This window comes from Ornithodoros turicata, chromosome 1 (genome assembly GCF_037126465.1).
Source record: "Ornithodoros turicata isolate Travis chromosome 1, ASM3712646v1, whole genome shotgun sequence".
In the NCBI taxonomy this organism is placed as follows: Eukaryota; Metazoa; Arthropoda; class Arachnida; order Ixodida; family Argasidae; genus Ornithodoros; species Ornithodoros turicata.
Window position 1 is genome coordinate 27,969,824 of NC_088201.1, and position 25,672 is coordinate 27,995,495.

The 25,672-nt window shown below is 46.1% G+C and overlaps 1 protein-coding gene across 8 annotated transcripts in view; it reads left to right on the forward strand.

Annotated features, from left to right (window-relative positions):
• LOC135377771 (uncharacterized) overlaps positions 1-25,672 on the forward strand; it is a 43,209-nt gene that overhangs the window by 6,329 nt on the left and 11,208 nt on the right. The window contains exons 1-5 of one of the 8 annotated variants that reach the window (XR_010418189.1): positions 1,386-1,550; positions 4,394-4,503; positions 4,919-4,974; positions 19,485-19,623; positions 20,479-23,277. Coding sequence is in view for 6 of the 8 variants with exons in the window: in XM_064610434.1 (XP_064466504.1) it covers positions 4,922-4,974; positions 23,972-24,068; positions 24,162-24,345 (334 nt within the window). In the remaining 2 variants the exon portion in view is untranslated. Of the gene's footprint in view, positions 1-1,385; positions 1,551-3,164; positions 3,359-4,393; positions 4,504-4,918; positions 4,975-13,767; positions 14,134-19,484; positions 19,624-20,478; positions 23,278-23,971; positions 24,069-24,161; positions 24,346-25,672 lie in introns of those variants that run through there. The other 7 variants (XM_064610432.1, XM_064610433.1, XM_064610434.1 and 4 more) reach the window with 7 other exon arrangements.

Genomic DNA, 25,672 nt, shown 5'->3' on the forward strand with positions numbered 1-25,672 from the left:
CACTGTTGTCACGAACATGCGCCTTTGACAGAGATCTCGCCGATGAAAGGCAAACCTGCAGTTCAAGCAGCACATCTCGAACGTTATGCTCTTTTCCTCTCCGGTATAGACTATACGACGCAGTCTGCAGGAGGTCAGAGGACAACAGGGATGCTGATAGTTTGTCACACTTTTCTCTTCCACGTACATCACCGGAGGGTCCTGATGAGTCCGAGCTTAAGCCGAACAGAGCAAATTCCTGTTGCGCAGTCACGCCTGCAAGACGCAACCCGGCGAGATGTTTCATCTAAGGTATGCTGGAACGGCCGTGAATGATGCGAAAAGTGCAAACTCGGATAAAGAAATTGTGCCTTACATTCGTCGCAAAGCTGAATTATCCGTGTAATAGTTTTAATATGGGCCCTCCGTACTCGCATCGTTACTCCTGATTATCTTAACTGTGGCCGTGTGGGAATCGTTAAAATGAAACGGAAGCAAATATATCGGTGATTATATACAAACTCTTGCAAAACGTAGCGAAGGCTATCTGAAGAACCAAAATGAACCACCTAAGACGACATATCACTCGTGGGGAATTCCGAGCGGACCATGGAGACTGGTGTTCACCGTGCTAGTCGTTGTAGACGACTGCTTCAATATGCGCAATTCCCGTACGACGAACAGTGTAGCTGAAGGTCTTTTCGCTTGTGCGTAGCGACGGGGCTGCTTGGGGGCTTCATCCCCCCACCCACACTCCGAAATGTAGCCGACCAGTAGTAAGTGCTGTGCTATTTCTTTTCTATGAGGACGGTGAACCTCACTCAAGATGAACTTCAGCCAATTACCCCGTCTGCACACTTTGGCATCTAGGGCTGTCATAAAGGGGTGAATTTCTCGGGCACCCACCTCACATTTTTAGTGAAGCGGGAAGGTTCCGGCACATGCTGTACATCTCCCATATTTGCTGTGCGTCATCCAGTTCGTGAAAATTTATGGGCTCTTATATACGCTGTATGGGCTACAGCCGCGCCTCGATCGCTGATTTTTTTTATTTCGTGTTAGCGCCGCGGAGCAACTGTGGCTATGAGCGGCGATACAGATGTGCACAGATGGAGAGAGGACAGCAGGAATGAGTGGGGGACAGTGGAGGTTAGTATGCGTCCTGGGCCGACTTCAGGGGGAACTTCGTCTGGAAAGTCTTCGGAAAACTCAGGGACAACCTCAGGCAGCACAGCCGGGATTGCTCGCCGTTGTGGCTCCCAGAATATGCCCATACGTGTGAGTTGTATGGAGTCATCTTTTGTTTAGCTTGTTTATCGCTTTTCGTTTCGCAATTTGCACGAGGACGACCGCCACCGTCCGTGACGTCGACAGTGACGTTTGGAGCTGTTCGAGACGAGCGACGCCAGATAAGCCGCGGCCATTGTGAGTCGCATGCAAAAACTACACGGATCACTCCATTGTGTCTTCTCCGTGGCGTAAATCTCTCTTGCTCTTGAAAAGCGCACGCTGAGGCCACGCTTGCAGCGTCGTCTTGTCTATATCGCTTCTCTCATGTTCGGCTAGCGTCGGTAAGTCCCTCTGCTGAGCATATTGTTTGTAAATCAAAAACGCGTGTCCCATCCCGGTATTTGATCGTTTCGTCGTATAACGTGCGCCTTTTTTAAATCCGTGTTAGCGCCGCGAAGCAACTGTGGCTATGAATGGCGTACAGACGACGTGTGCCTGTGTAAATGTTCTATGGTGATCACTTGGGCACCATCATACCCGCACGTATTGCACATCTTAGTTCAGTACGGATTTTCTGTCGGTGGTTTTCTGACTTACGTCACTTTTAACGTCACACAATAGGGATTGTAACCCACACGCAACCTCTGACCGATTCATGAGATACAATTGAGATACAAGAGGTAGGCGAGGGAGGCTAGTCACATGTATGACACGTACATGTCACGTATGCAGTGGCGTAGCCACGGGGGGTTTTAGGGGGCGCATGAGCCCCCCTACCCCCACCTACCACGGTCCGACCCACGCAAATCGTGCGAATCCGATGAGAAAAGAAATACATATATAGGGGGAGGCAGGGAGATCCGGCTTGACGGTCGCGAAAGTTCTTGCTGTTGCTGGTGTCTATCCTCTCTAAGCAGCATTCTTGAATAGTTTGGGAATTATGAGGTTGTCAAACTACTTCCAATGTCGTGACGCGGCATCGCCGGCCATGGCGGACTATATGTACGTAATCGCATTTTTAACTTTCAAACATTCTACATTTTTTATCTCTCATCTTGCTGTACGCCCAGGTATGCATGTGTGCCAGTTGGCGCAACCGGGATCAGCGGGGGCGGGGGGTTCGTACCGAGCCCCCCCCCCCTTTCCGCCTACCTTGGGGGTCTGGCTACGCCACTGCATGTATGACACAGGAGGTCACTCTGGTGTGCTGCGGTTTCGTTTGCTATGGATGTACTTGATATTCCACCTAGGCGACTAAACCGCCGCTCGTCGACGTTTATGTGCGTGGCATGGCAATCATAACATAGATCCACTGTCACAGGGTTTAGATAAACTGAGTCAAGTTACAAACACATTTGGAAAGGCGGCTTACTGTTGTTCTACTTCCCTATTGTGAATGCTTTAAGTGACATCCTCACGTTTCAAAATTAGGAAAGTGCCGTCTACGTAACGCTTATGAAGAGTTTGAAGGGCATATTCTTAGTGTACGTGAACAACATCCCAGTTTTTTCGTATGCGCGTTCTTGTGTCAACGACACGTTCGAATCGCGAAGGTGTTATGAATCGGTTACCTATTTAGATTGTGCATAGCACTGACAACCAACAGATCTAACCAACCAATCCAACCTGCGCTCTAGAAAGGTGTCGATAAGTTGCATCCCCGGAACCTTTGAAACACCGCAAACACATTTTATGCCTTTGTACATTGCACAAACACCACAGCCACTGTCAACAATTCTTTTATTGCGCATGATATGTATTATGTATATGCATGACGAGCATTTGCGGCAAATTTCCAAAGTAAAATTAAAGATAAATTGTTGAACGTAGAAACAAAATGGGGGCAACCTGGTGATAAATGTTGGAGGCATTCTTGATAATGACGTCTCGGTAAAAAGATATGTATCAGCGTGCCATCTGCTCAGCGCAGAGGAATTTGACCCGCGTGATACTCGCAAAAGAACGTTGGAACGTCCCTCTCTCCTCTACACCCCTCGCCCCCTCGCCTTTCCCCGTTACAATGGAATCTTTGCTCTTCTTCTGTGTCGTCTGTGTCAGGGATTTTCCCAGGATTTTCATCTCGGGGGTGTGTTGGTGTCCCGCATAGGGGTGTGTGACGCTCATATATGCTGCTTTTCCATCCTTTCTGGTAGGTATTTGAGGGAGAGGGGCATTAAGGGTGTGCAGGGGGTGCTAGGAAAATCTCTGGTCGATGTCTTTCGTGTATGAACGGTCAAAAACAGGCCAATTTTGTCACGCTGTTAACATCAGTGCTGGCCACTGTAAGTCAAACAGTGGAAGCCCGCCAGAAAATGCGGTTGGGCTTCACTGCATGCCATGTATTTGTCCACTATCTCGCTGTGGCACCGCTGGCGTAATACCCCGCTGTTCTCGGTCATACAGATTAGGTTTGTAACTCTGCAAAGCGCATATTCGTCAACTAATTTTACGTGACCACACTATTACGTTGCACAATGTAGTACGTCAGCCGTTATCCCAGTTTATACGTTCCTTTTATAAGGCTCCGAAATGGATATTGTAAAGCATGCTAGCATTCCACGGGATGAGCTTTTTGACTTTCTGGAAGAGGATTATTTTGCAAGCACGAATGTTGCATACTACGTACATGAAAAACGAGCGAAAATATTGTTTTGAGCTACTTGTCCTTAACTTCATCTGTCATTTAACGTTCTATAAGATATTGTGTACATTAATGGGAGGTCTTCACAAAAAAAGCTTTTATCAGTAGTTTTCAAACGTGTTTACCCACTGAGGAAGAGAATATGTTCCCTTGTACTTTCAGTCAAGACTACCGATATGTAATGCTTTGTTTTGTGTGTTTTCTTTCTTTCTCTGTGTGTGATACTGTCGCATTTTGGATTGAATGCGGCGAGAGCTGACGGGTGTTCATTAAGTAGACCAACTCGCGCGACGTGCTGTTGTTTTCCTTATTTGCGATGTGTATGGAATTGATCAAATTAACGAGGCGAATGAACGCTTCGAAACGAGAGACGACTTTGTTTCATTTATCTAAGCTCTCCTTCAGCGGCTCATTTTGTCACGCGCATCCAGATCAAATCTACGAGTTCAGCGCTGATAATAATGTCCTGCTAGAAGTTGTTCTCCGCTCGATAAAGTCTCGAGCTCATCTCTGCAACTAACCAGCATTTTATGTGATTTGCAGCGCTGAATACCGAAGTTATGAACTCGTCACCTGCAGTGGATGAGAGCAAAGCCCACTTTAATTCGTCTGTTCTTTGACGTTCGGCCCACCGCCTAAAAGGAACGCCACGAGTAAGTTTCTTTGCTTAGTTCTCCCATCAAATCGGCGTGCGCGGTGGAGGGGGGGGGGGGGGCGAAGTAAGCTCGCTCTTCTTTTTATGGCGAGAGCACCTTTGTTAACGCGGCTGCCTTGGACTGTGTCTTGGTATGCGGCCGAACGGTCGCGGAGCAGTATTGCTAGCAGTACTGTTCCTGGAAAGATTTTTCTTCAATCAGTTCTCTTTGTCTAGGCGACAAAGCGGCGGAGCATTTTATTATTACTTTTGTCGCTGCATACATTTTGTAATTGTTGTCCAAACATGTCCACGTTTGCTCACACGCTCATGTCGTATCTTACTCTAGAAACGAAATAATCTAGAAAATATTATTGCGTGAGTCGTCGGCTGTGTTGTGTCTACGAGCTGTCAAGCGTGTTTTCTTTTTTCAGGTAATGACTGATTCCATTATGGAGCAGAACAGCTCATTATCCATTATAATGTTCATGTGAGTATACATTAATAATTGTCGTAGGAACGCAGCATTCAACCTGTTAGCTTTTAGCCGCCGTGAACGTAATCTGAAATGAAGTATCCCCATGAACATCCCTCGAGGGTGTTTGTTTGTCCCTCTAGACTTATGTACTTTGATAAACTGTAATACGAGAATGGAACGTCACCCTTGTGGGAAGAAAGACATTGACACCTGGTAACAAGTTTGAGCTTATGCTACTGATGTTGTTATCGAGCCATGAGAATGGTACTCGTCAGCGACATTTACATGTTGGTAATTCCTTTCACCTTTCTTCCGTGAGCACCTCGGCTATCATCCGAGTCTCAAAGGCTGACTGTCATCGAAGTCTCACTCATAATCTTCGTGATCTTTCGAAGACTTCCGTACAAAAAGGATGAACCGTACATCCCTTGAACTACGACAACAACAACAACAATAAATGAAGAGGTGATGATGAACTACGAACCCGCCGAACACTTTGGGAAATATCGTAGATATGGGTGCTACAAATTACCTACTCCAACAATAGTTATAATTAAAATTCTCGTTAAATCAATGAAGAATTTTCTATCCGACTGACTAAGCTACGCAACATGTTTGCATCCGAACCTTGTCTCCCATCGGGAAGAAGCGTTTGGCGTATCTATACCATACTCAGCACAACTTGCAGATAACCTCAAATATTACGAGAGACCACTAAAACACAAATTATAGCCCTAGAATCTGTAATTTAATCTCTAATCTCAGTAGAGACCCTTGAGCTGTGAACGAGGCTTTCGGAAAAGGGGGGGAGGGAGAAGAAGGCTATGGCGGTGTTGTGGACAGATTGCGCGGCGACGGTCATTCGCACTGGTAAAAGAAAGGCCAAGAAAGTGCGCACACACACGAAAAAGAAAGAGAGAGAGAGAGAGATAAAGCCGGCCAGGATACACGACAAAAAAAATACTCAGCCGCCCAATCAGAACACATCCCCCCCCCCCAGTAAATTGGTAACACCGGCCACAAACAGACAACCTACTTCTGGTGTAGCGAAATCCTCCTTCACAGTTCTAGCCCTGGCTAGCCCCAAGCGCGAGGAGTGCACTATTTTTCGTGGTGGACGTAGAGCTGACGGCTGTCCACCAATCAGGGACGGTGGATTTTCAAAGATTTATTTCGAAGCGTTTATTCTTCAAAGTTTGTTTTTCGGAGTTTATTTCGACAGCGTGGATTTTCTCATGATTTATATTGAAGAGTTTATTTTGCAAGTTTGATCTTTAAGAGATTTATTTTTGAAAGTTTTATTTTTACATGATTTATTTCGGCGTCATCCCCTGGAAACTAGGGGCGAACAAGGTCGCGCCCGAAAGCCACGGTCTTGAGAGAATTACGATGGTCCCTGAAAGGGACACGACCTTCGGTCCTACTTTTCTTTGAATAGGAGGCAGCGAACAAGTGCCCATTCGTGGAACCCAGCCCTCCCCTTCCGATTTTTTTCGGTTTCAGTCTGTCTACCAACATCATGATGTCGTTTCTCGGGTAGAGGACTAGCAAATTCATTCTTAAACGCTACGCAGAGTGGGTATCTAAATATTTTTCTATCATCTTTAAGAAATCATTGTCTACTGGAACGCTAACATTGGACTGGAAAATTGATAAAATTATTCCTGTTTATAAGTCAACCGATTCACGTATGGTTTCTAATTACAGGCCAGTATCTCTCACCAGTACGTGTTGTAGAACCCCGGAACATATATTATTCACGCACATTATGACGTTTCTAGAGGGAAACAATATCCTCTCTCCAAAACAGCAAGGTTTTCGAAAAGGTCTATCTACTGTTTCCTAGCTAATAGAATTAACGCATGATTTCTCCTCTGTTGTCGACCGTAATGGACAGAGTGATCTAATATTTCTGGATTTATTCGAACCCTTTTAATGAGTGTCCCACAGAAAACTTTTGTACAAGATAAACAATTTTTTCACAATGACCAACTCATTAAATGGCTCGAGGCCTATCTGATTGGCCGTTCCCAATATGTTCAGCTGCCAGATGGTACATCCCAGACATTACCGATTTCTTCAGGAGTTCCTCGGGGCTCCGTCCTTGGCCCCCCTGTTGTTTCTGCTATATGTAAATGACTTGAGTGATATATGTAACAATGGTATGTTTATAAAACTCTATGCTGACGACACTGTGGTATACACCGAAGTAAATTCCATAGAAGATCAAATTAACTGAAACAGTTGTCTAGCAAATATAGCAGGTTGGTGTGAGCAATGGCAAATGTCCTTTTATGTTGTGAAAAGTGTGGCCATGAGTGTTACCCGTAGAAAAGAAAAAAATATGCGTTTAATTACTCTATTAATGGTTCAAAACTTAATGGCGGTGAAAGTTATAAGCACCTTGGTGTCCACCTTCAATCAAATCTCTCTTATAACTTGCATCTAGAAAGGGTACTTGAAAAAGCCTTTAAAAAAAACTGTTTTCTAAAACGGACCTTAAAGTTCGGTGCACCCGAAACTAAGATCGTTGCGTACAAAACTATAATACAATTGCCGATTATAGAATATGCGTGCCCTTGTGGCATCCATACACTAAAAACGCCATATCTATAGATTAGAAAGGTTACAGGATAAAGTTTTGCGTTTTGTTTATAATCAGTATAGTTCAACGCTGTCTGTATCGTCTTTACGCACTATGGCGGGTCTTCCGACGATGGCCAAAAGATCTGACATCAATAGGGACGTTCGCCTGGAGTTTGGCAGCGCGACACTAGCGCCGCATTTCTCCCCTGGTGGTAAGGGGAGGAAAAGTTTCAGAGTAGACTCGTCATGTGAAGAATGTGATTACATGCGCTGTGCACGACCTTCCACCTGTTTCCGTGCAATATTGGATAATATACAGCCTGGGAAACGGGAAAAATAAAAGCCTGGACCACGTTACTGTTCTAAAACGCATGAACCGCACAAAGTACACCGGAGCGTACCTGTATCGCATCTGTTTTGCTTTTCTTTTTTTACATTCAAACTCAAGCTGATAGCTGTGTGATTCTGCAAGCTTATAAATTTGAGCTGTTCTACTGGTCTAGGCCAGACTATAGTCTACACCATTCTTTCATGGACGTAGACCTATGTCTGGGGATGCGTAATACTATTTGAAAATCATGAGTAATGTCAATTATGCATTTATTTTTTAAATTCTTAGTTACATATTCTACAGATATAGGTGGAACAAATTCCTAGACAGCGAGTGCCTGGGGCGAGTGAAGTATGAGATGTCGCAAGTGCATGTGAATCCCAAAATGATCATACCTACGTAGGATCCACCGGGAGTCATTGCAATTGGTCCTTGGATTATGAAAGCTCTATTATACTCGAGACATGTCTCTCATTAAGTTAGTTCTCATTCACAGTCAAGTGTCTCAACGTCAATAATCTCAGCCGCAAAGACATCTAAATTCTTGTTGTGATGACTGTTCTGATCTGACTCCCATATTCCTCTCTTCCGAAACAGTCACGGATATGTGACAAATGGTAGCTTGGTTTGGAGTAAGCAAACAGGGAAAAGAAAGAATGTAACGCTCATAAAAAGAGCCGACTAATGACTGCTGACAAACATTCGTAGTGCTCGCTCCATTCATTTCATAAATCTTCACTCCACCGGCTCTCACACCTTCTTCGTAAACCTGAGTAAAACATTTGAAACCAGAGATATCCAACTGTATGCAATCAGGCTTTATTGTTCAGTCAGGTTTCGCTCAGAGCTAGTAGATCTACGGCACCTGGGAGTCACATTTTACTCGTATTTCGAGCATGTCCGAGAATCATCCTGCCATGCGCCAGAATCGTGCCGCTGTTGACGGTTTCCCTTCTTCCGACTTTATGGCGTAACAATCCTCTGTCTCTTTCGTCTTATTAAGCGCGCAACACAACTTGGTCATCCTGACACAGCATACACTATGTGCATGATGAGAGAACACGCTACTTTGGAAAACTTAGCACTATCGCTGCTATCGCCATAAGCATGGCCACAAGTGGCGCTGACTGCCGTACACAGGAGCGCCCTCTGGCCCAGCCGAACAGCTTCTGTACTGTATTGACAGATATATATTGCGTATCGACAAATCCCGCTACTTAAAACATTTCGTTGGTAGGCAGCTACGGGCTACTCACGATAAACAATTTGAAAAATATAACTCCATAACGGCAAACCTGAGCGGGGCAAAAACAGATAGACCACACGACTCAGCAGCTCTGTGTTCTGAACTCTGAGCTCTCTCTGAGCTGCTGTATGTCGTGCTGTCTATGTGTTTTTGCCCCGCTCAGGTTTGCCGTTATGGAGTTCATCCACCGGCTTGCCTGTGTCTGCGCAATTTTATTTGAAGAATATAAGTTTCGCAGATATTGTTTTCTTTTCTCATTTTTCCCCGGACAGTGAACCAATGGAACCAGCAACCGTATGATGTGTGAAACTGCAATAGTGTTAATTCTTTCATGATATATTTAGGAAGACATTTTGTATCGATGTGAATATCTTTGCCTGTTGTACCACCCTCCTATATTGTAGCCTTAGGGCCAAGCTTAGGGCTGATAGTATGTTGTAAATATTGCGACGCCTGACGGTCTATCCTAGAGCGCGCTGTGAGTATTACGCAGATTGAATCATAGATGGTGCTCAGTAATTCGTGGACATTATGAAAACTACGTCGATTATATACGATGTCGTGTTTTTACCATTCGCCAACTAACTTGTCTCTTGAGTTGAAATTTCGATATATAATGCGACAAACATTCGGTACATAACATTCGACATACATAGGTACAGTATATGAAATACGTACGTCTCGATGAGTTGACCATTGGAAGCACAGTGGACATTTTGCCCTTTTTGTGTAACCCGGTTTTGACTTGTGCAACAATCCACTGTCCCTACAAAAAATGGATGGACCCACTCTTTCCGGGGACTTGTCCTCTTAGTCAGTCTGTCCAGGCATCGTGACTCTGTTTCCGAGGTATTTGCGAAGACCTGGGAAATAGAACCAGTAAATGTGCGAATGAAAGTCGGTTTTTTGTCTGCTAGCATTCGCACAAGACTCCCAAACTACAGCGAGATGAGTATCTTACCTTATTCCGATTCCTTTGCTAAACTTCAGAGGATGAAGCAATTTCGGTGTAGATATCGTAGAAGTGCGCGTCCATCAGAGAAGCAGTGTTGCTATCGCGGCCATGGACCTCCACGCGTATTCAGGGTCCGACAAACATTAATTCGTTAAAAATCAATGTCTCGTTCCAGTCCTTCAAAAACTGTGTCGTTCTCTAGAGAAAAGCAAAATGAACGTGCCAGTAGCCGCCCCGCAAACATATCCCGCGTGGTTTGTGCGTGGTGTGCGAATGAAAATTTCCCGTAGGCTTATGAAGAAGTGGGTCTACCTAAGGGGCGTCGGAAGTCAATCACCACAAGGGGGGCGAGTTGAAGTTCGAAGGACTGATGGTACACGAAGAACTTTCTATATGTAAAAGGATCGCGTAATAATAATAATTTTATTGGCACTAGTTTCATACATTGACAAAACAGGACTGCCTATGCCTTTTGACATGTGGGCCGTCCTTACTAGATAGCAGACAGTCACTAGTACTAGTATTCTATGTACATACATAATTTAAAAAAAAATATCAGTTAATGCACGTAAAGTTGTAAATACATAGTTGTAAATTGACACTTCTAGCCCATTTATTTCACCAATGGTGACGCGAGGCGAATGCTGAACGAGCTCAGGCAACAAATGTGCAGCACCTCCTGGCTAACAGGATCTGCTCCGGGATTCGCTTCTTTACAAGGTCAATCCGGAGTTACGCTTTCGGGTACCACCTTCCTTCACGCGACAAACGACAACCGTCCTACATAAGCTACGGCTCGGTGTGCCGTACAGCGCACGTCTCCTCTTCAAACTGGGCAAGCGCGACTCTCCGAACTGCAGTGAGTGTGGCGTTGTAGAGGACGTAGAACACATCCTTCTCCGGTGTCGGAAGTACGTTGATACTCGAAGGGTTTTAGAGGCGAGCCTGTCTCGTGTGGACTGCCGAGCCTTCGACATCGCGAAACTGTTCGGTCCTCAGTCGTCCGACAAGGCGCTGAGGGCACTTGGAGATTTTCTAAGTACAACCAGGCTTATGGACATTCTATGACTTGCTGAGTGTGTGCTGTGTGTTCTGACATTCTGACATTTTACACTTACTTGGTTGAAACTTTTGAACTACATGTTGAACCCCATGACTTTAACTCGTTCATCTGTTTGTATTTTCTGTGTGTAAGCGTCCTGGGGTATCCAGTTCGACTTCGTCGCGACTCACATCCCCATTTTTTTCTTTATCACATCACCATCACTTCTAGCTCCATAAAAATCATATAATCATTATTCTCGATTAATTACATTCTAATTATATAACGTAACAATACAATACAATGTAAAACACAACGTAACCTGTGTTATTAATATACGCTAGTACGAAGCTAATAGAACGGCATACGCTACACGCAGTGCAGAATTTCTCAAAATATGCGTAAACCACTTACGGCATTCGGTGAATTAAGAAATGGCTAGGTCGTTCTTTATGTGAATAACAGATATGGACGTGTGTATTGTGTCAGAGTACTATATAATGACGGCACCAGTGAATATGTTCAACTTCATGCGAAGTAACATATTTTCCTTACCACTTAAAGGAGTACACTGCAGGAGAAACCTTCCAAAATATTTTAAGTTTGAGACGTCTGATGAAAGTATGTGCGTCAATTTGCCGAATAGCACAAAAGGTTTTGATGTATGCGATTTTTCTCCCAGAAAAACAAAAACAAAAAAAAAAACTTAAGCAAACACAGCCGCGCGCGTTCACTCTCGACTCGCCCCGCGGGGTGTAACGAAGAGGAGAAGCACGATGCGCACGTGACCGATGACGGCATAATGTCAGCACGTTCCCGTTCGCTGGTAAGTCGTACAGTAGAGGCCAGCTCCTGTCTTTTTCTTTTTGTTGTGAGGGCTTTCTCCTTTTGTAGTCGGTAAACCTGTTTCCTCGGGGGCATTCGGGATTGAAAGGGAGACCGTGCGCATGGAGGGTTTCATTGTCCGCCGGAGTTTCCCCTGGGGCAATGTTTCTTCAAAGCCCTGAACAGCTGACTAGCGGACGACATCTCTGAACCAGTCAGCGAGGGCTGACAACATGACGTCAGCGCAAGGTCAGAGGATGGCACTGCCAACACCACCTAGATAGAGAAAGCCTGCTTACTCGTCGACGTAACGCAGCAACTAAGAGTCAGCCAATCAGGATCGTGCTTTCAACGGCGGTAGCCAATAACGAACGTGCTTTCAGCGGTCGTAGCTATGGAGACGAACCACCGTCGTCTGCGAGTAGTGATTGAACGTCCCCGCGTACTAAATGGGAATAAAAATTTAAAATAAAGCGCACAACGGTCCCATACCCTTCTCAAGACTGATTTTCTGGCAAGCGTGTTGCACTTTTTATCTACAGATTCAGGTCCACAGGTTCCAAGTTAGCTGCAATCATTTATGAATCCGTGAAGTCGCAGAACGGCGAATCGCAGTAGCAGCCGAATTCTGACTTTATATGTCCACGTAGCGAAGGAGGGAGAGGAGGCAATAAGCAGGCCTCCTGTATCTAGGTGGCGTTGACTGCTTCTCTCCACCACCGTCGCGCACGGTCGCTTTTTGCGGCGCACTTTAAATTCCATTGCCGCAATAATTATAACTGTGTGGGGTGAATTACTTGTCTTGGTGCATTTTACAGGCCAGCTTAATAGTTTTACAGCAAGAAAATAGGGTGTTGAAAATGACTTCTGTGCTACTTTAAAGAAACGTTACCTGCAATAGGCAAGGTACATACAAGTGTTCATGGAAACTCTGTAATAATCTGCCTGTAGAAATACCGGATACCCTGTCTGATACTTGTGCATGAAACAGGAGCGTGGTCCCCGCAGCCTGATCGAGATGGGGGGGGGGGGGGGGGTCGCTTTCCTTCCTTCCTTGCTCTCATCTTACGATGCCCCTGGTCCGTGCTTAATTCGCCAGGCAGCGTATCCGGAGCAACCACATTTTTGTGCAGAGCGACCTATTATCACGGCGCAATTTAATTTACGAGAGCGCTATATATAACGCAGCGCAGCGAAGGGCTCTGAAATCTATGAGTGAGAGAGAGGCCACTACCAACGCCGCCTCTTCTCCTGCGAGCGTGACCCCATGTTGAGTTCGCATTTTATCAGGAATACGGAGTGCGATCCTAAAGGCGGCGATGTCCTCCTTCTAGGAACTCAGGCTTCGCGCACTCTTCGTCCAATCCCCAGATCTGAGAATGGCCCGCGTCCGACTTGTGCGCACTGTCGTGAAGTGTTTCACACGTGTACACATGATTCAATGTCACAAGGTATCGCACAATGGACAGACGATATGACTAGCTTCAAGTTTAAAACGTCGTAGATCGTGAAAACAGTGCTAAATAGCGTTTTTAGAGCGATTGGCGACGTCGAGAGTTCGAATATTCAAACATGGGCAGGCTCGCCCCAAAGTGTCACACCAATTTCATGCGTCACTAAAGTGTCACGGTTTTTAGAGTGTTGTTATGCCGTTGCCATGGCACTCAAAACTGTTACGTTCCCTTTGTCTATGAAAGCATTTAATTTCCTGCTGTGAAGTGAATGATAAAGGGGCTGTAGGGTCTTTTTTCTACTACTTCTTTCCTCTAGTGAAGCAGCCATATACATACATGCAACTTATATAAAATATTTCCCAACAGAAAACAGCTGCAAAGACTTATAGGGGGGTGCAGCTCCCAAGCGTACAAAAGGTTGCAAGCCACACAGGAGAGCGTGAAAAACTGGGACGACTGCATCCATGTCTGAAGCTACGATTCCTAGTGAAATTGTTCCGTTATCACCTACGGCCAGTACTCAGCTCTTGCTGCTATATTCCCGCCCGGTGACCCACATCGAGTGACTGCAACATTGAACGACGGCGAAATCGAAAGGGTTTTGTGCACATGTAAGGCTGGATAAGTTTCAGATGGAAGTACGTGGGGTTAGCTGCTACCTCTGCCAAAAGGGCCAGTGTGGATCTTCGCAGTTGTGTATTTCCTCAGAGAAGAGTAAACTTTAAAACGTTACCCACGAGTTTTGTAGTGGTGTGCGGTGACGCAGGGCTGAGCGCTCCGTCTTAAGCCTCTTCTCTGTGCTGTCGCATGTTTAGCATTTGCCGACGCAGGCAGGCCTTCTCTCCGATGTATTGTACGATCGACATATTAAATTATCCTCTTCCAGGGTATGCATTAGACGGTTACCGACCATTCGCTCAAACGTCTTGCCAATACAACTTGTAAGGGCAATAGGCCTGTAACTTGAAGGGTTCGAGGGTTCCTTTCCCGGTTTCAAAAGGGGAATTATGGTAGGGACGACTTCAGCAGAAAAGGAAGAGCATCGGAACGAGAGCCGCCGATATTTCGAACAGAGACTTTACTGTTCTCCTGGGCAGCGTACTCATCATGGGCATGGTATACCTATAAAGGGTTAGGGGTGAACGTGTTAAACGTTTCGTGGGTATTAAGGGTCAATAGCATGCATAGATGAAGGAAAAAAATCAACCACTCTCACAACTGAGGTGAACAACCCCCGTCGTTGAGGCCCTTTAATAAGGGGATGAAATGGGCTACGTCAGTGTGGTACCGAAACTTCGCCGCCCCGCCGCCCGGTTTCCCTCGTCGCGATGCCGGACGTCTTCCGATCTCAGCGCATGAACGTTAGCCAAAACGATACACTGACATTTTATTTGAGCTACATTCAGAGCGAGTTCTCTGAGCCAAAAAGTCTCGCACAACTGCATGCAGAAGCGCTCGTGCTTTCGGACTCCAAAGATAATTTTCGTTTCTGAGCTAAAGGGACTCAAAGTAACGTACTTCAAGTCAGCTGGAGTCACTTGACGTTGGCTGTGAATGTTTTCGCGATGATGGATGTGGAGTTTCATCGCCAGGGGTGATACTCTACCCCATTGCTGGTGGTGATGCGGGGAATGAAATAATGAGCCCCTTCACAATATGGATCGAAGCCCTATGGTATCCAGAAAGGGAAAGAGAGCTTTGAGGGCAGAGCGTTGGTGAGCTGGATTAGGCCAGGGTCCAAGCAATTTTGTGAGAGAGGGAGGAGGAGGGGGGGGGGGGAGAGTCGAACTCGTTAAGGGATCCGGAGAGTGCGGTTCGGGAAGGTTGACAGTGTGTTTAGCAAAATCAAAAGCTGAATGAAAGCACAATTCACTTTTACTCGCCTCTTTCTTTCATGTAACAGGTAGTAAAGAAATCACGAAACAAACGGTAGAGCTATATAGAAAATGTAGAAAATAGTCGTCTCTCTGTCCAGCTAGGGCTACCAAAATAGGATAGCTTGTTGCAAACCGCATAAAACGCACATATAAACAAAAAGACCTTTTAAAAGCCCTTGAAAGTGAATCCACCTTTTCATCCAGTCTCATGCTTACAGTCGGTGACAAAAAGGAAAAAGTGATTCTTAAAGCGCTCCAACGGCATTTGCACTCGCAAGATCTTCACATAACCTGTCGTGCAACACGGCGACGTTCATCTGCGTCTGCGTTAGGGATGCCCTATTAGGGAAGTTATGCTCGACAGTTCATGGCGGAGATGCAGAACAAACACGTAGATAACACAAACGGCGCCGATGTGCTAAAGATGATGAAATGGGTTGGTTATGAAGCAATAATGCACTAGGAGGTATATAATAGAAAACGGCACTGAAGAAAGTAGTACGTGCTTCTGTCTTTGTGCTACGTGAATCGTGAAAACATTCAGCGAGACCCTAGATACAGAAAGCTTGCTTAATGTCTCACTCCTTCGCACGTAGACAGATGGAGTCAGCCAATCGCCGAAGCCGATTGTGAAACACAGGCCTTCTGTGGCTACCCATGCGGCTGATGGCGGCTCGTCTCCATAGGCTCGGCCGCTGAAAGCATCGTCGTGATTGGTAGACTCTTAAGTGTTACGCACAAGCGAACAGGCTTTGTCTCTAGGTGGTGTCGCCACTGTACTGTGACGGTGAGCGTTCTCTCATTTCCTATGGCAAATTCGTCTGCTGCGGATATGACAGCAGCATAGAGCAGCAGCATATGCCGCCCAATATTAACCCATTTGTGTTGCCTCCTGCGAACGCACGCGCGCACTTATGCACTTTCTGCAGATATATGCAGGCACCACCATACTGGGCCTTCATGCTGCGGTAAATGGCAATATTCACACGTTCGCTCATAAGGAAATGGTTCACTTACCGTTGCTCCTCCCTGGTGAAGCGGGGCAGCAATTTTTAATCATTTGTCGCGTACTTACACGCGCCGCGTGGAGGTCGTAAAACATAGCAGAGTAGAAGATCTGTACAACCACCCGCAACAAGAGTATTAAATGCGAGATAGAGTTCATAATTTTGGTTAAAATCTTACGATTATTTATTGAACCACCCTCTTATAAGCTAGATATGAGAACGTAAAATGAGAATGCACCGTCCTTGCCGGTGTGCAACCGACGACGTCGTTCTCATCCCACAGTCCTAGATACGTCCGCACTGTGATGCTCTTGTGACCTGTGACGGGTGCTGTAGCATGAATGACGAGGAACCAAGGTTCGCTGTGCGCTCTGTAGATGTGCTATATGCTCATTTGTCGCCCGTGAAAACCGGAAACATGATGTCCGCTCGCTAAGAGAGGGGGGGAGAGAAATATTTCTTGGTCGCTTCTCCTGCACACATTATGGCAGTGCAGTGAAAGCACGCTTTACAGGAGACCGCAATGCACGGACGGACGGACGCACGGCTTTGTGTGACTTGACAAACTATGGCGTTCGACATTTAAAAAACAAAAGATTGGCACACATCGTCTACTTCCTCTTCCTCAGCGCGCTGCGACGGCAACCTCTCCTCGCCGTTGTTGCCCCCTACACAGTATAGACTATGGCCAATCATTGAAAGTCTCATATACTCCTCAAGAGTGCGGATGTTTTCTGAAAACATTAAAAACATTATTTTAGAAAGTGTACACGGCCGTGTTGGCAACGGTAGCAAGGAGAGCGTAGACCAAGGAGCGCGGGAGGCTATGCGACATCGGTGCTAATCGCTGATGCGCGCTGTAGTTTTTCCGTTTCCCCTCAACTGACGTCAACTGTCGTTCTAGAAAATGTATCCACATCACGTTTTACCTTCTGATTGACATACCACCGTCAATATTAACATATTCGTGTCTTATCTTTTGACCCTGGTATGCGTCGTCACGGTGGTTTCCTCCGAGCCTCCTCGAGCTTCAGATGTACGTATGGGGGAGTGAGCTACTACCCCCCCCCCGCCCCTCTCCGATAGACTACTTTTCAATTTCCTTCGCGGTTGTGAGTTTGTGTTCACGAAGGCGCTGTCCTTGCTTGTGAGATCATCGGACTCCGTAGGGTTGAGTTTCATGGGGGAGGATGCCTCCGCGAATGGCTCTACAATGGAAGTTATATGCTTCCGGATACAGAGGAGGCAGAAAGCACAAAGTGGAAACCGCGTCCGTTGAGCGCGCTACTTGAATATGCACAACACATTTGCCGTCAGGTATTTTGTTAAACCTTCAGTTTTATATATTATAAAGGATATACAAAAATTTTGTATGAACCCCCTGCATATGGAAGGTGGAAATATGGCAGTCGTCGAAAAAGTCAGACAGCAGCAGGAATCGAACCTACATCTCTTGATTACCGGTCAGGTGTGCTAGCCATTGCCCTACACTGGCACGGGGTACCTACGTCTCGTCAAGGGGCCTCATTCACTCACTCTCTTCACATTCTCTCCTACATTTCTTCTCATACACACACACACACAAATACAACACTGCTCCTCAACACAGGACGGGGCAGCGGCATCTGGTGAACATGATGGAAAGTAACTGTTCTGATGCTGGACCATCGCAAACTGACAAACACAGCGCAAGCCATAGAACATGATGCATAGGAACATGAAAGACGGAAGTATGGCCGTCGTCGAAAGTTGTCTGGTTCGATTCCTGTTGTCTGGCCTCTTGTCAGTTTGTGTGTTCTAGTCTCAGGACAGTGACTTTCCACCTTGCGCATGGGATGCAAAAGTTCACCGAGGAAGATGTATAATCTTCATGAGGGGCAAACCTGGAAGCCGCGTCCGTGGCACCCTGCTCTGGGATAATTATAGTTGCTTTTAAAGGAGGAAATTAAGTGCGAATTACGGTTGCTGGAATCTCCGTTTAATTCACCAAGCAGTCTGCCAGTAGCGACAATGCAAAATATTTTCGTTGAACGTTGCCTTATCACTGCGCAATTTAATCTACAAAAACGCCTCGAAAAATCAGCCACGTGCGGAGAGGCGTAACCTTGCCGGCGCAGCTCGACCTGCTGCCGTGACCTATATAAGAAGCCCAGCGTCATGTAGAAGCATCGCGAGCAGTCCTTAGCTAGTATCCTTAGCTCGCATTAATTCCCACTGAAAATTCTTCCGCTACGACGACTACAAACGACACCAACGACTGCTAACACGATACAACGCAGACAACTCGTCAACAGTCGTCTGTCCTGCTTCGTTTTTCTGTGTGCCTACGCCCAAACTTTTTTTAGTACGGCGTTAATCATAACTATGGTAGTAAGAAGTTGACGATCCACACGAACTCCTCATGTAAATATCTCACTGTCACACTTGTAGATAGCTTTTAACTGCCATGCTCGCTTGCTATCGTCATCCCCCTCTCTCTTATCCTGGTCAATCAATCATCGCTCATCGCTCATACCTGTAAATAGGTTTTAACTACCACACTCTCTCTCACATCATCTTTCCCATAATCGTCTCCGACACACTCAGCATAGTTTTGGCGCTCTATGGCCTTTGTTGCCTTTGTGCCATTAAACACATAATCAATCTCCGAGCGTTAATACCTAACGTGCTACCGACTATCTAAGCGCTAAACTGTTGGCGAGATGCGCAGCCTCGAAAACCTAGTGCGCCGGAACACTGTTTCCCTCTGAATGACTTCAGTCCCTGACATCACACTGCTCGACGGTGATTGGCTGAGGCTCATTTCACTGGAGGATTCGCTCGCACGTCTACCTGGGTTTCCCATCCGGTAGCTGTTAAGCCTGAAACGTCAGGCGAGATTCGCGAGTACAGGTACTACTGCTCGGCTGTGCGAAAACAAATGACAGAAAAGACATCATTCCTTCTACCGATCACCCCAGGATGAAAGGTAAATGGCGTTTGGATTACTTGCTCAAAGAGTTAGCCCATAGCCTGAAACATGGACTTCCCGGACGTTTAATAATGTCTAACAGCGTGCACGGTTTGAATACGTTTTGCTACAAATTCAGTTCAGGTTTTCGCTGTCGCGCGTGATTCTTTACTTGAACGTACTCTCTGTGTCACAGAATGACCAGTTTTCTGGTTTTCAACGTTTCTGATCCGTTATTGTCTTATACAGATAGGAAAGCGGCAGAGGTTATCTACAATTCCACGTTGCACAAGTTGTGCGATTCGGCACTGTATTGTGCTTCAAATTTCGAGTCAGGAGTTGATGAAGAGAACGGCTTGACCAACAATTCCTCTACCATCCAAACAAGGTATGTTTTCCCAACATACAATACACATAAATCGGGAGTAAGAGGTAGCATGCAAGTGCAACCAACCGATGCACTGTTCATGTGACTGAGAAGGAGGCAAATAGCATACAGTAAGAAAACTTAATGAAAAATGCTTAGTGTGTGACGCGCTTCAATCATGAACGACGTAACCGGTGAATCCCGTTCCTTTTGTGTTGGTGTAAAGGTAACGACATATTTGATTCCGCGAGATAGCTGTAGTATATCACTACTTTTGCTTCAAAAGAGCAACGTGTCTTCTTAACTAACCTTCTAACCTATGCTACCCTTATGTTTAAAACAACACGAGCTCACGTAGATTGAAGAAAAACAACCAAGCCAGAATCATATTTATTTCGGAGTACCTCTCATGTCTTGTATATGCTGTATATGGGGGCGACTACTTGCATAAAGTGCAGTGCCATACTAAAAATAGTAACATGGAGAACATATGCCAACTGCATGATCCTGAAATTTGTGTCGTTGAAATTATTCAAGATTGTTTCCGGGTGCCAATGAAGTGTGTAGACCATACCGGTCTGCGGCAGTAGTACAGTGCGAGGGCTTACATTGCAATCAAAGCGCTTGATTTTATTTCTAGAATGATTCTTTTTCCGTACTGTGTGTTGCAAATGGACCAGCAGTATTAACCAACGGTGAATTTGTTCGTGTAGATCCTACATTATTATAAAATCCAGCAGATGTAGTCTCCTGTGTATATGTTACACAGATAATACAGCGGGTTAATAAAAATTTTAGAAAGCGTCCTGCTTTTTGTTCTGTCCACCAACTCTGGGTATGGTACTGTATAATTATTTTTGTTTTTCTTTTGTGCAGTCTTTGTCGTGTCCACTGGCATAGCAGTCCTACTGCAACTTTCACCTGGCATCTGGAACCTACTAGTCTTCTGCTTCGGAGTCGAAAGAATGGCTGATTTACAATAAGCTGAGCTGCACCCCCAATATATCCTCACAAACAAATCCAATGTGCTATCTCTTCATTATAACCTCCCGTACTCGTGCAGCGCGGTATAACCTGTATGCTTATGTTGTTTTAAAGTAAAGTGACCAGAGTTAGGCGGGTAAAGTCCCCGGCTTTTTCAGTTGTGGTCCCGCTGTCCCACCAGCCTGCCCGTGGGACGGCGTTCTGTCTGCTTCGGTTGCAACGAACGCCGAATGGACGAAAGATTGGGCTGAACAACAAAAGCGCTTTCGACTTCTATGTGGCCCTTTATCGGCTCGCATCTTTCCTCAACTATACCTCAACCTTGCCAATAAAACTGCTTAGCATTCTGGCTAACGAGCCACTCCCATGGTGAAAATTCTGTGAAAACCAAAGCTCGCTCGCGGACGCTTTGCTCATCAAGCTGCCTCGGTGGGAGCACGGTCTTGGTTTCGCCGACGATCGTGCCCAATGGAAGTGCAAGTGCAGCGAAGAGTTCCGATCGAGTTTCCTTTCGTATCTGCAAGTTTGACAACGCACTAAAGGAAATGCACTGAAAGAATAGCTATAAAAAAGCAAGCGAGCTGGTGACTAGAATACATGTCAGTAAAACTCCGAGACTAGGGGCGACAAGAACAAACACACGTAGACGAAGTCTCTAACACAACTGTGTTTGAGACTTTGTCTGTGTGGGTGTCTGTTCTCATCATTCCTAGTATCCGGGTTTTACCTTCACATATAACGAAAATACGTTCTAGTCAAGTATACGAATGGGTGCTGAAAAGTTATCGGCCCGACAAAGAAGAACGCGGCCTAGTGCCATGAACATTTACTACATATCCACATATTGACCTGGTAGCTCTACGCATTTGGCACATCGTCCCTGAAGCTTCTTTAACCATTGAAAAATGAAATATGACGTCTATTCTCCGAAATATGCTTCGGCTCCTCTGATCACCTCCGAGTCCTCCGAGAATCTCTTTCCTTTCTGACTTTTTTTTTTTTTTTTTCAAGTTTGGGAAACACAAAATAGTCAGTACGGCGAATGTTCAATGCATTGGAATCGCAAGTCCCTCAGAACCTGTATTGTTTTGCAGCTTTGTGAGCTGGTACATTGTAAAGGAGAACGCCTTTCCGTAGCTTCCCGCGCCGCTTTTCTGGCAGAGCAAGCTACAGTAGTACGCTGTTTCACCCTTCCGGAGAGAGTCAGTCATCAAAACACTTTGCATGTTCCAGAAAAGTGTGGCCATGACCTTTATCGCTGATCGTTGAGTCTTGAATTCCTTCGGCCTCGGAGAACCCAAGTGCCGCCATTCCATGGACTTTTGTTGATGTAGTTGTAGTGATGCAACCATGTTTCATCAACTATAAGCAGCTCAAGATAAGTATCACTAGAACGCGCGACATGCTCCAAAATCAACTTGGAGGTATCCATTCGGTGTTGTTTCTCATCAGCATTCAAACATTTGGGCACCAATTTGGCTGACAGCTTCTGCATACCCAACTCTGAACGTAAATTATAAACGCAGTGCGTTCTCTGGATATGTCCAAGGTCCCCGCAATTGTTTTAGCCGAGATTCGCCGATCTGCTAAAATGAGGTCATGGATACAATCAACAATTTTGGTGTTGACACCGTTGGGGGTCTCCCTGATCTTCCGGCGTCTTCGGCGTCAAAACCCCACCGGTGAAAGTTGACACACATCTCCTTCACAGTTGAGTATGATGGGCTCTCGTCATTTAATGTTTGCATCGTGCATTCATAAATTTCCCTTGGAGTTTTCTTCTGCATGAACAGGAACTTCATGACAGCCCGAAGTTCAACCTTTGAAAATTTCACGCTCGCAGTAGACGTGGTCTTGTTGATAGCCCGAGTACACGTGAAAGTTTAGCGTTACAAGCCTTCAATTTTTCTTCTTCTTCGCCTCGCTCTTTGTGTATGCAATGACGAGATCGCGTTTGTATATCTGGAAGTGGGTCGGGCCGAGAACTTTTAAGCACGCCCTCGTATAGTCGAAGTACTTCATATGCGCACTAGCTAGTACGTAAAACGCAACGAAAAAAGAAACATAAAATAACAACACAGGGTGTGGGCGAAACACTGAGTCTGGTTTGTCGACTGACTGCACCCACCCCCCATACATTTCAATCCGGATGTCCCGCATTAGTGTCGGACGAATATGGTCACTTTATTTTAGAGTGCTTGCCCATCTATGATTATTGTTCCTTTTGATGGAAATGTCATGTACTTTGCCAATGTCTCAGTTATGTGGCTACATTTTCGTGGCTATGGCTTTCAAAATAAAATAAAATGTGTACATTAATAAATTTGCAGTTTCATGCGTTTTAATTTGCTTTCTTTTATCATCTCTGTTCCTTTTTGCGACACAATAGATAACGAGCGTGACACAATCACCAGTCCCGTAGCCCGCAAAGGTCGCACGCTTTTTCATGGATTTCGACAGCGTACACGTTCGACAGCGACAGCACACGTTCTGCGGTGTCTCCCTTTGCAGCTTACCCTGATAGAGCTCTCATAATACTACCTAGAAACCAAGGCAGTGACCATTCGAGCTACCGAGCCGCCATAATAGGCAGGGCAATCCTCATGTGGTACGAGCGTCATCGCTACTTGCCCCCTGCAAGTTCTACTGTCTACTCTCTAACAGCGCATGACACCAATGACAGATCCCAGTAGCAGTTCATACTGTGGTGCACCCCCCCCCCCGAAATCGCACCTTTGATAGTGCATTTGGGAGAGGGAAACGAGGGGGGACGTCTCCCATGTAAGATCCCCATAGAAACCCTCCCGAAATATTTTTCTGGCTACGCCGCTGCTATAGTGGTGGTGGTAGTATCGTTCAGTGCGAGGCAATGGTCTGAAAAATGCAGCGGATCATAATTTATGCAGAAATATTTTGTCAGGCGTTGATCGAAACATTGAGCAAATAAATCTGCTCGTAATTTGTTAGTCGAATTCTCAGTGAACACCTCGCCTTAAAACTAAGAAGTCTTATGCGGATTAGGCGTCTCATAAAATCCGAACCGGAAGATGTCCCAGATCTGAGCTTATACCAACTTCAGTAGTGGGTAGAGCACAACCCACCTCGTGTGGCCTCAGTTGTCTCGCGACGTAAACCCCCAATTATAATATAACCTCGTGTGGCGATACGTAACGACCAATAAATCTGGTACCACGGGGGATCCTAGGGAAAGACCCCATTACGTCACAAGGAGCTGTCTGTCAAGGTTTCGGCATATCGGGTACCATGCGGTTTAGACCTTTGGCATACCTGATAGCTACGTGCATACCACAGAATATGACTAGCCCATGGCCATGCGATAAGCATAATTGAATAAGCCATCCTGCTGCTACCGTGACATGCGCAGAGTCGTGGAAGTACAGTATCCGAGGAAGAACTTACGTGGCGTCCTAGGAACTACGATCCTGAAGTTGTGTAGAAAGCCTTCTCGTCATCAGCTCGAGGTACGTACCTCGATCGTACCGCGATCCTCCAGCAAGCTTGACATATGGTGACATAAGCCGCCAGTCATCTGAGCTTTCACGATATCCTTCCAGCTCACAGTGAGTCCCCACGAGCTCCTGCTTGGCGACATCCTCAAGGGGCAGAGATGCGCGGGACGATGCATCTGCCACCTTGTAAGAGGTTCCCTTCCGGTACTCTGCCGAGAAGCCGTGTCGCTGCAGCGTAAGGCTCCAACGTGCAAGTCTTCTGGCAGAGTTTTCCCACCTATTCGGTCAGGTGAGTGTCTGATGGTCGGTCTACGTTACAAATTACATTCAGACACGTGTCGAAATTACTCAATGCGAACACGATAGCCAGACACTCCTTGTCCCTTAAGGTGTAATACCGCTCCCCGGGTAACGCCATCGCGGGGCTTGCAAAATCCACAGGCCGGAGCTCACCTTCATGCTGTTGGAGCAGTACGACCCCGAGAGGATGACCGCTAGCATCTATCTGTATGACAGGCGGGCAGTTTCGAGCTCAGCACTGGAAGATATGTGGCGGACTGCGTAATCGACTTAGCAAGGGAGGCGGATGTTCTCCTGTGCTTCTCCAGTCCAAGGCCATCGTGCACCTCAAATGAAAAACCAAGTTAATGTCTGCATCAGATCTGCGCACTGCGGCATGAATTATATGTAAAAGCCAACAGCACATAGGAAGCGCTGCAAGCTCTTTACATACCGGGAGTACTGGAGGATAGCCTTCAGTGTCTCCTCGTTCGGTCTGACCATACCGGCGTATATATCGTGAGAACAGTTGGATGCTGGCTCTGTCTTTATGAGATTGACCGTCAACCCTGCTGCTTGCATGCGTCCCGACACAACTTCCACGTTTGGAAGGTGTTCCTATACGACATCCTTTTTTTATCATTGCGAAGTTGAACTTCGTATCGCCGTGCACCTACTCCATCAGCCCTTGGAAGCTAGCTCGTGAATTGGACAGTCCAAAGGGGCAGGGGCGGATTTAGGGGGGGTCCGGATGTCCTGACCCTCCTGAATTTCAGTCGTTACGAGTCTCAACTGACCTTGGTGGTATAATAGCATATGCTGTCCAAGGCAGGATCCTCCCCTCAGAAAAACCCTGGATCCGCCTCTGCAAAGGGGAGCTTGACAAACTCGAATAAATGTCCATATGAGGTCTTTTCGTGTGTTTTCGACACAGTTTGGTGTTATCGGAATATGCAGTTCAAGGCTGTGGGTGGAGCCTCACCCTAAGCTCATTCAACTCGCTGTAATCCACGCCTTGCTGTTCCGTTCTTTCCCGGGGCGAGAACCACCGGAAAAGCCACACAGCACAAAGATTCCCATACCGCACGTCACGACTTTGACGTAGTCTGCGCATATGGATGCTAAGAAGCAGAAAGTTACAGCTCCCGTGTCTCCGGTCACCAGATTCCAGACCATATGTTGTAGAACAGCGGTTATACCTGGCTTCTCCGTGAACATACGGGAGAATGACCTTGATGTCAGTACTGTTCGGACCTTCCCTGAACTGAAAGTGATATCAGGGCTCCCTCCAAAACAGTGGGTGTCACCACGGCTGCTGGATGTTTTGCACCGGGAGT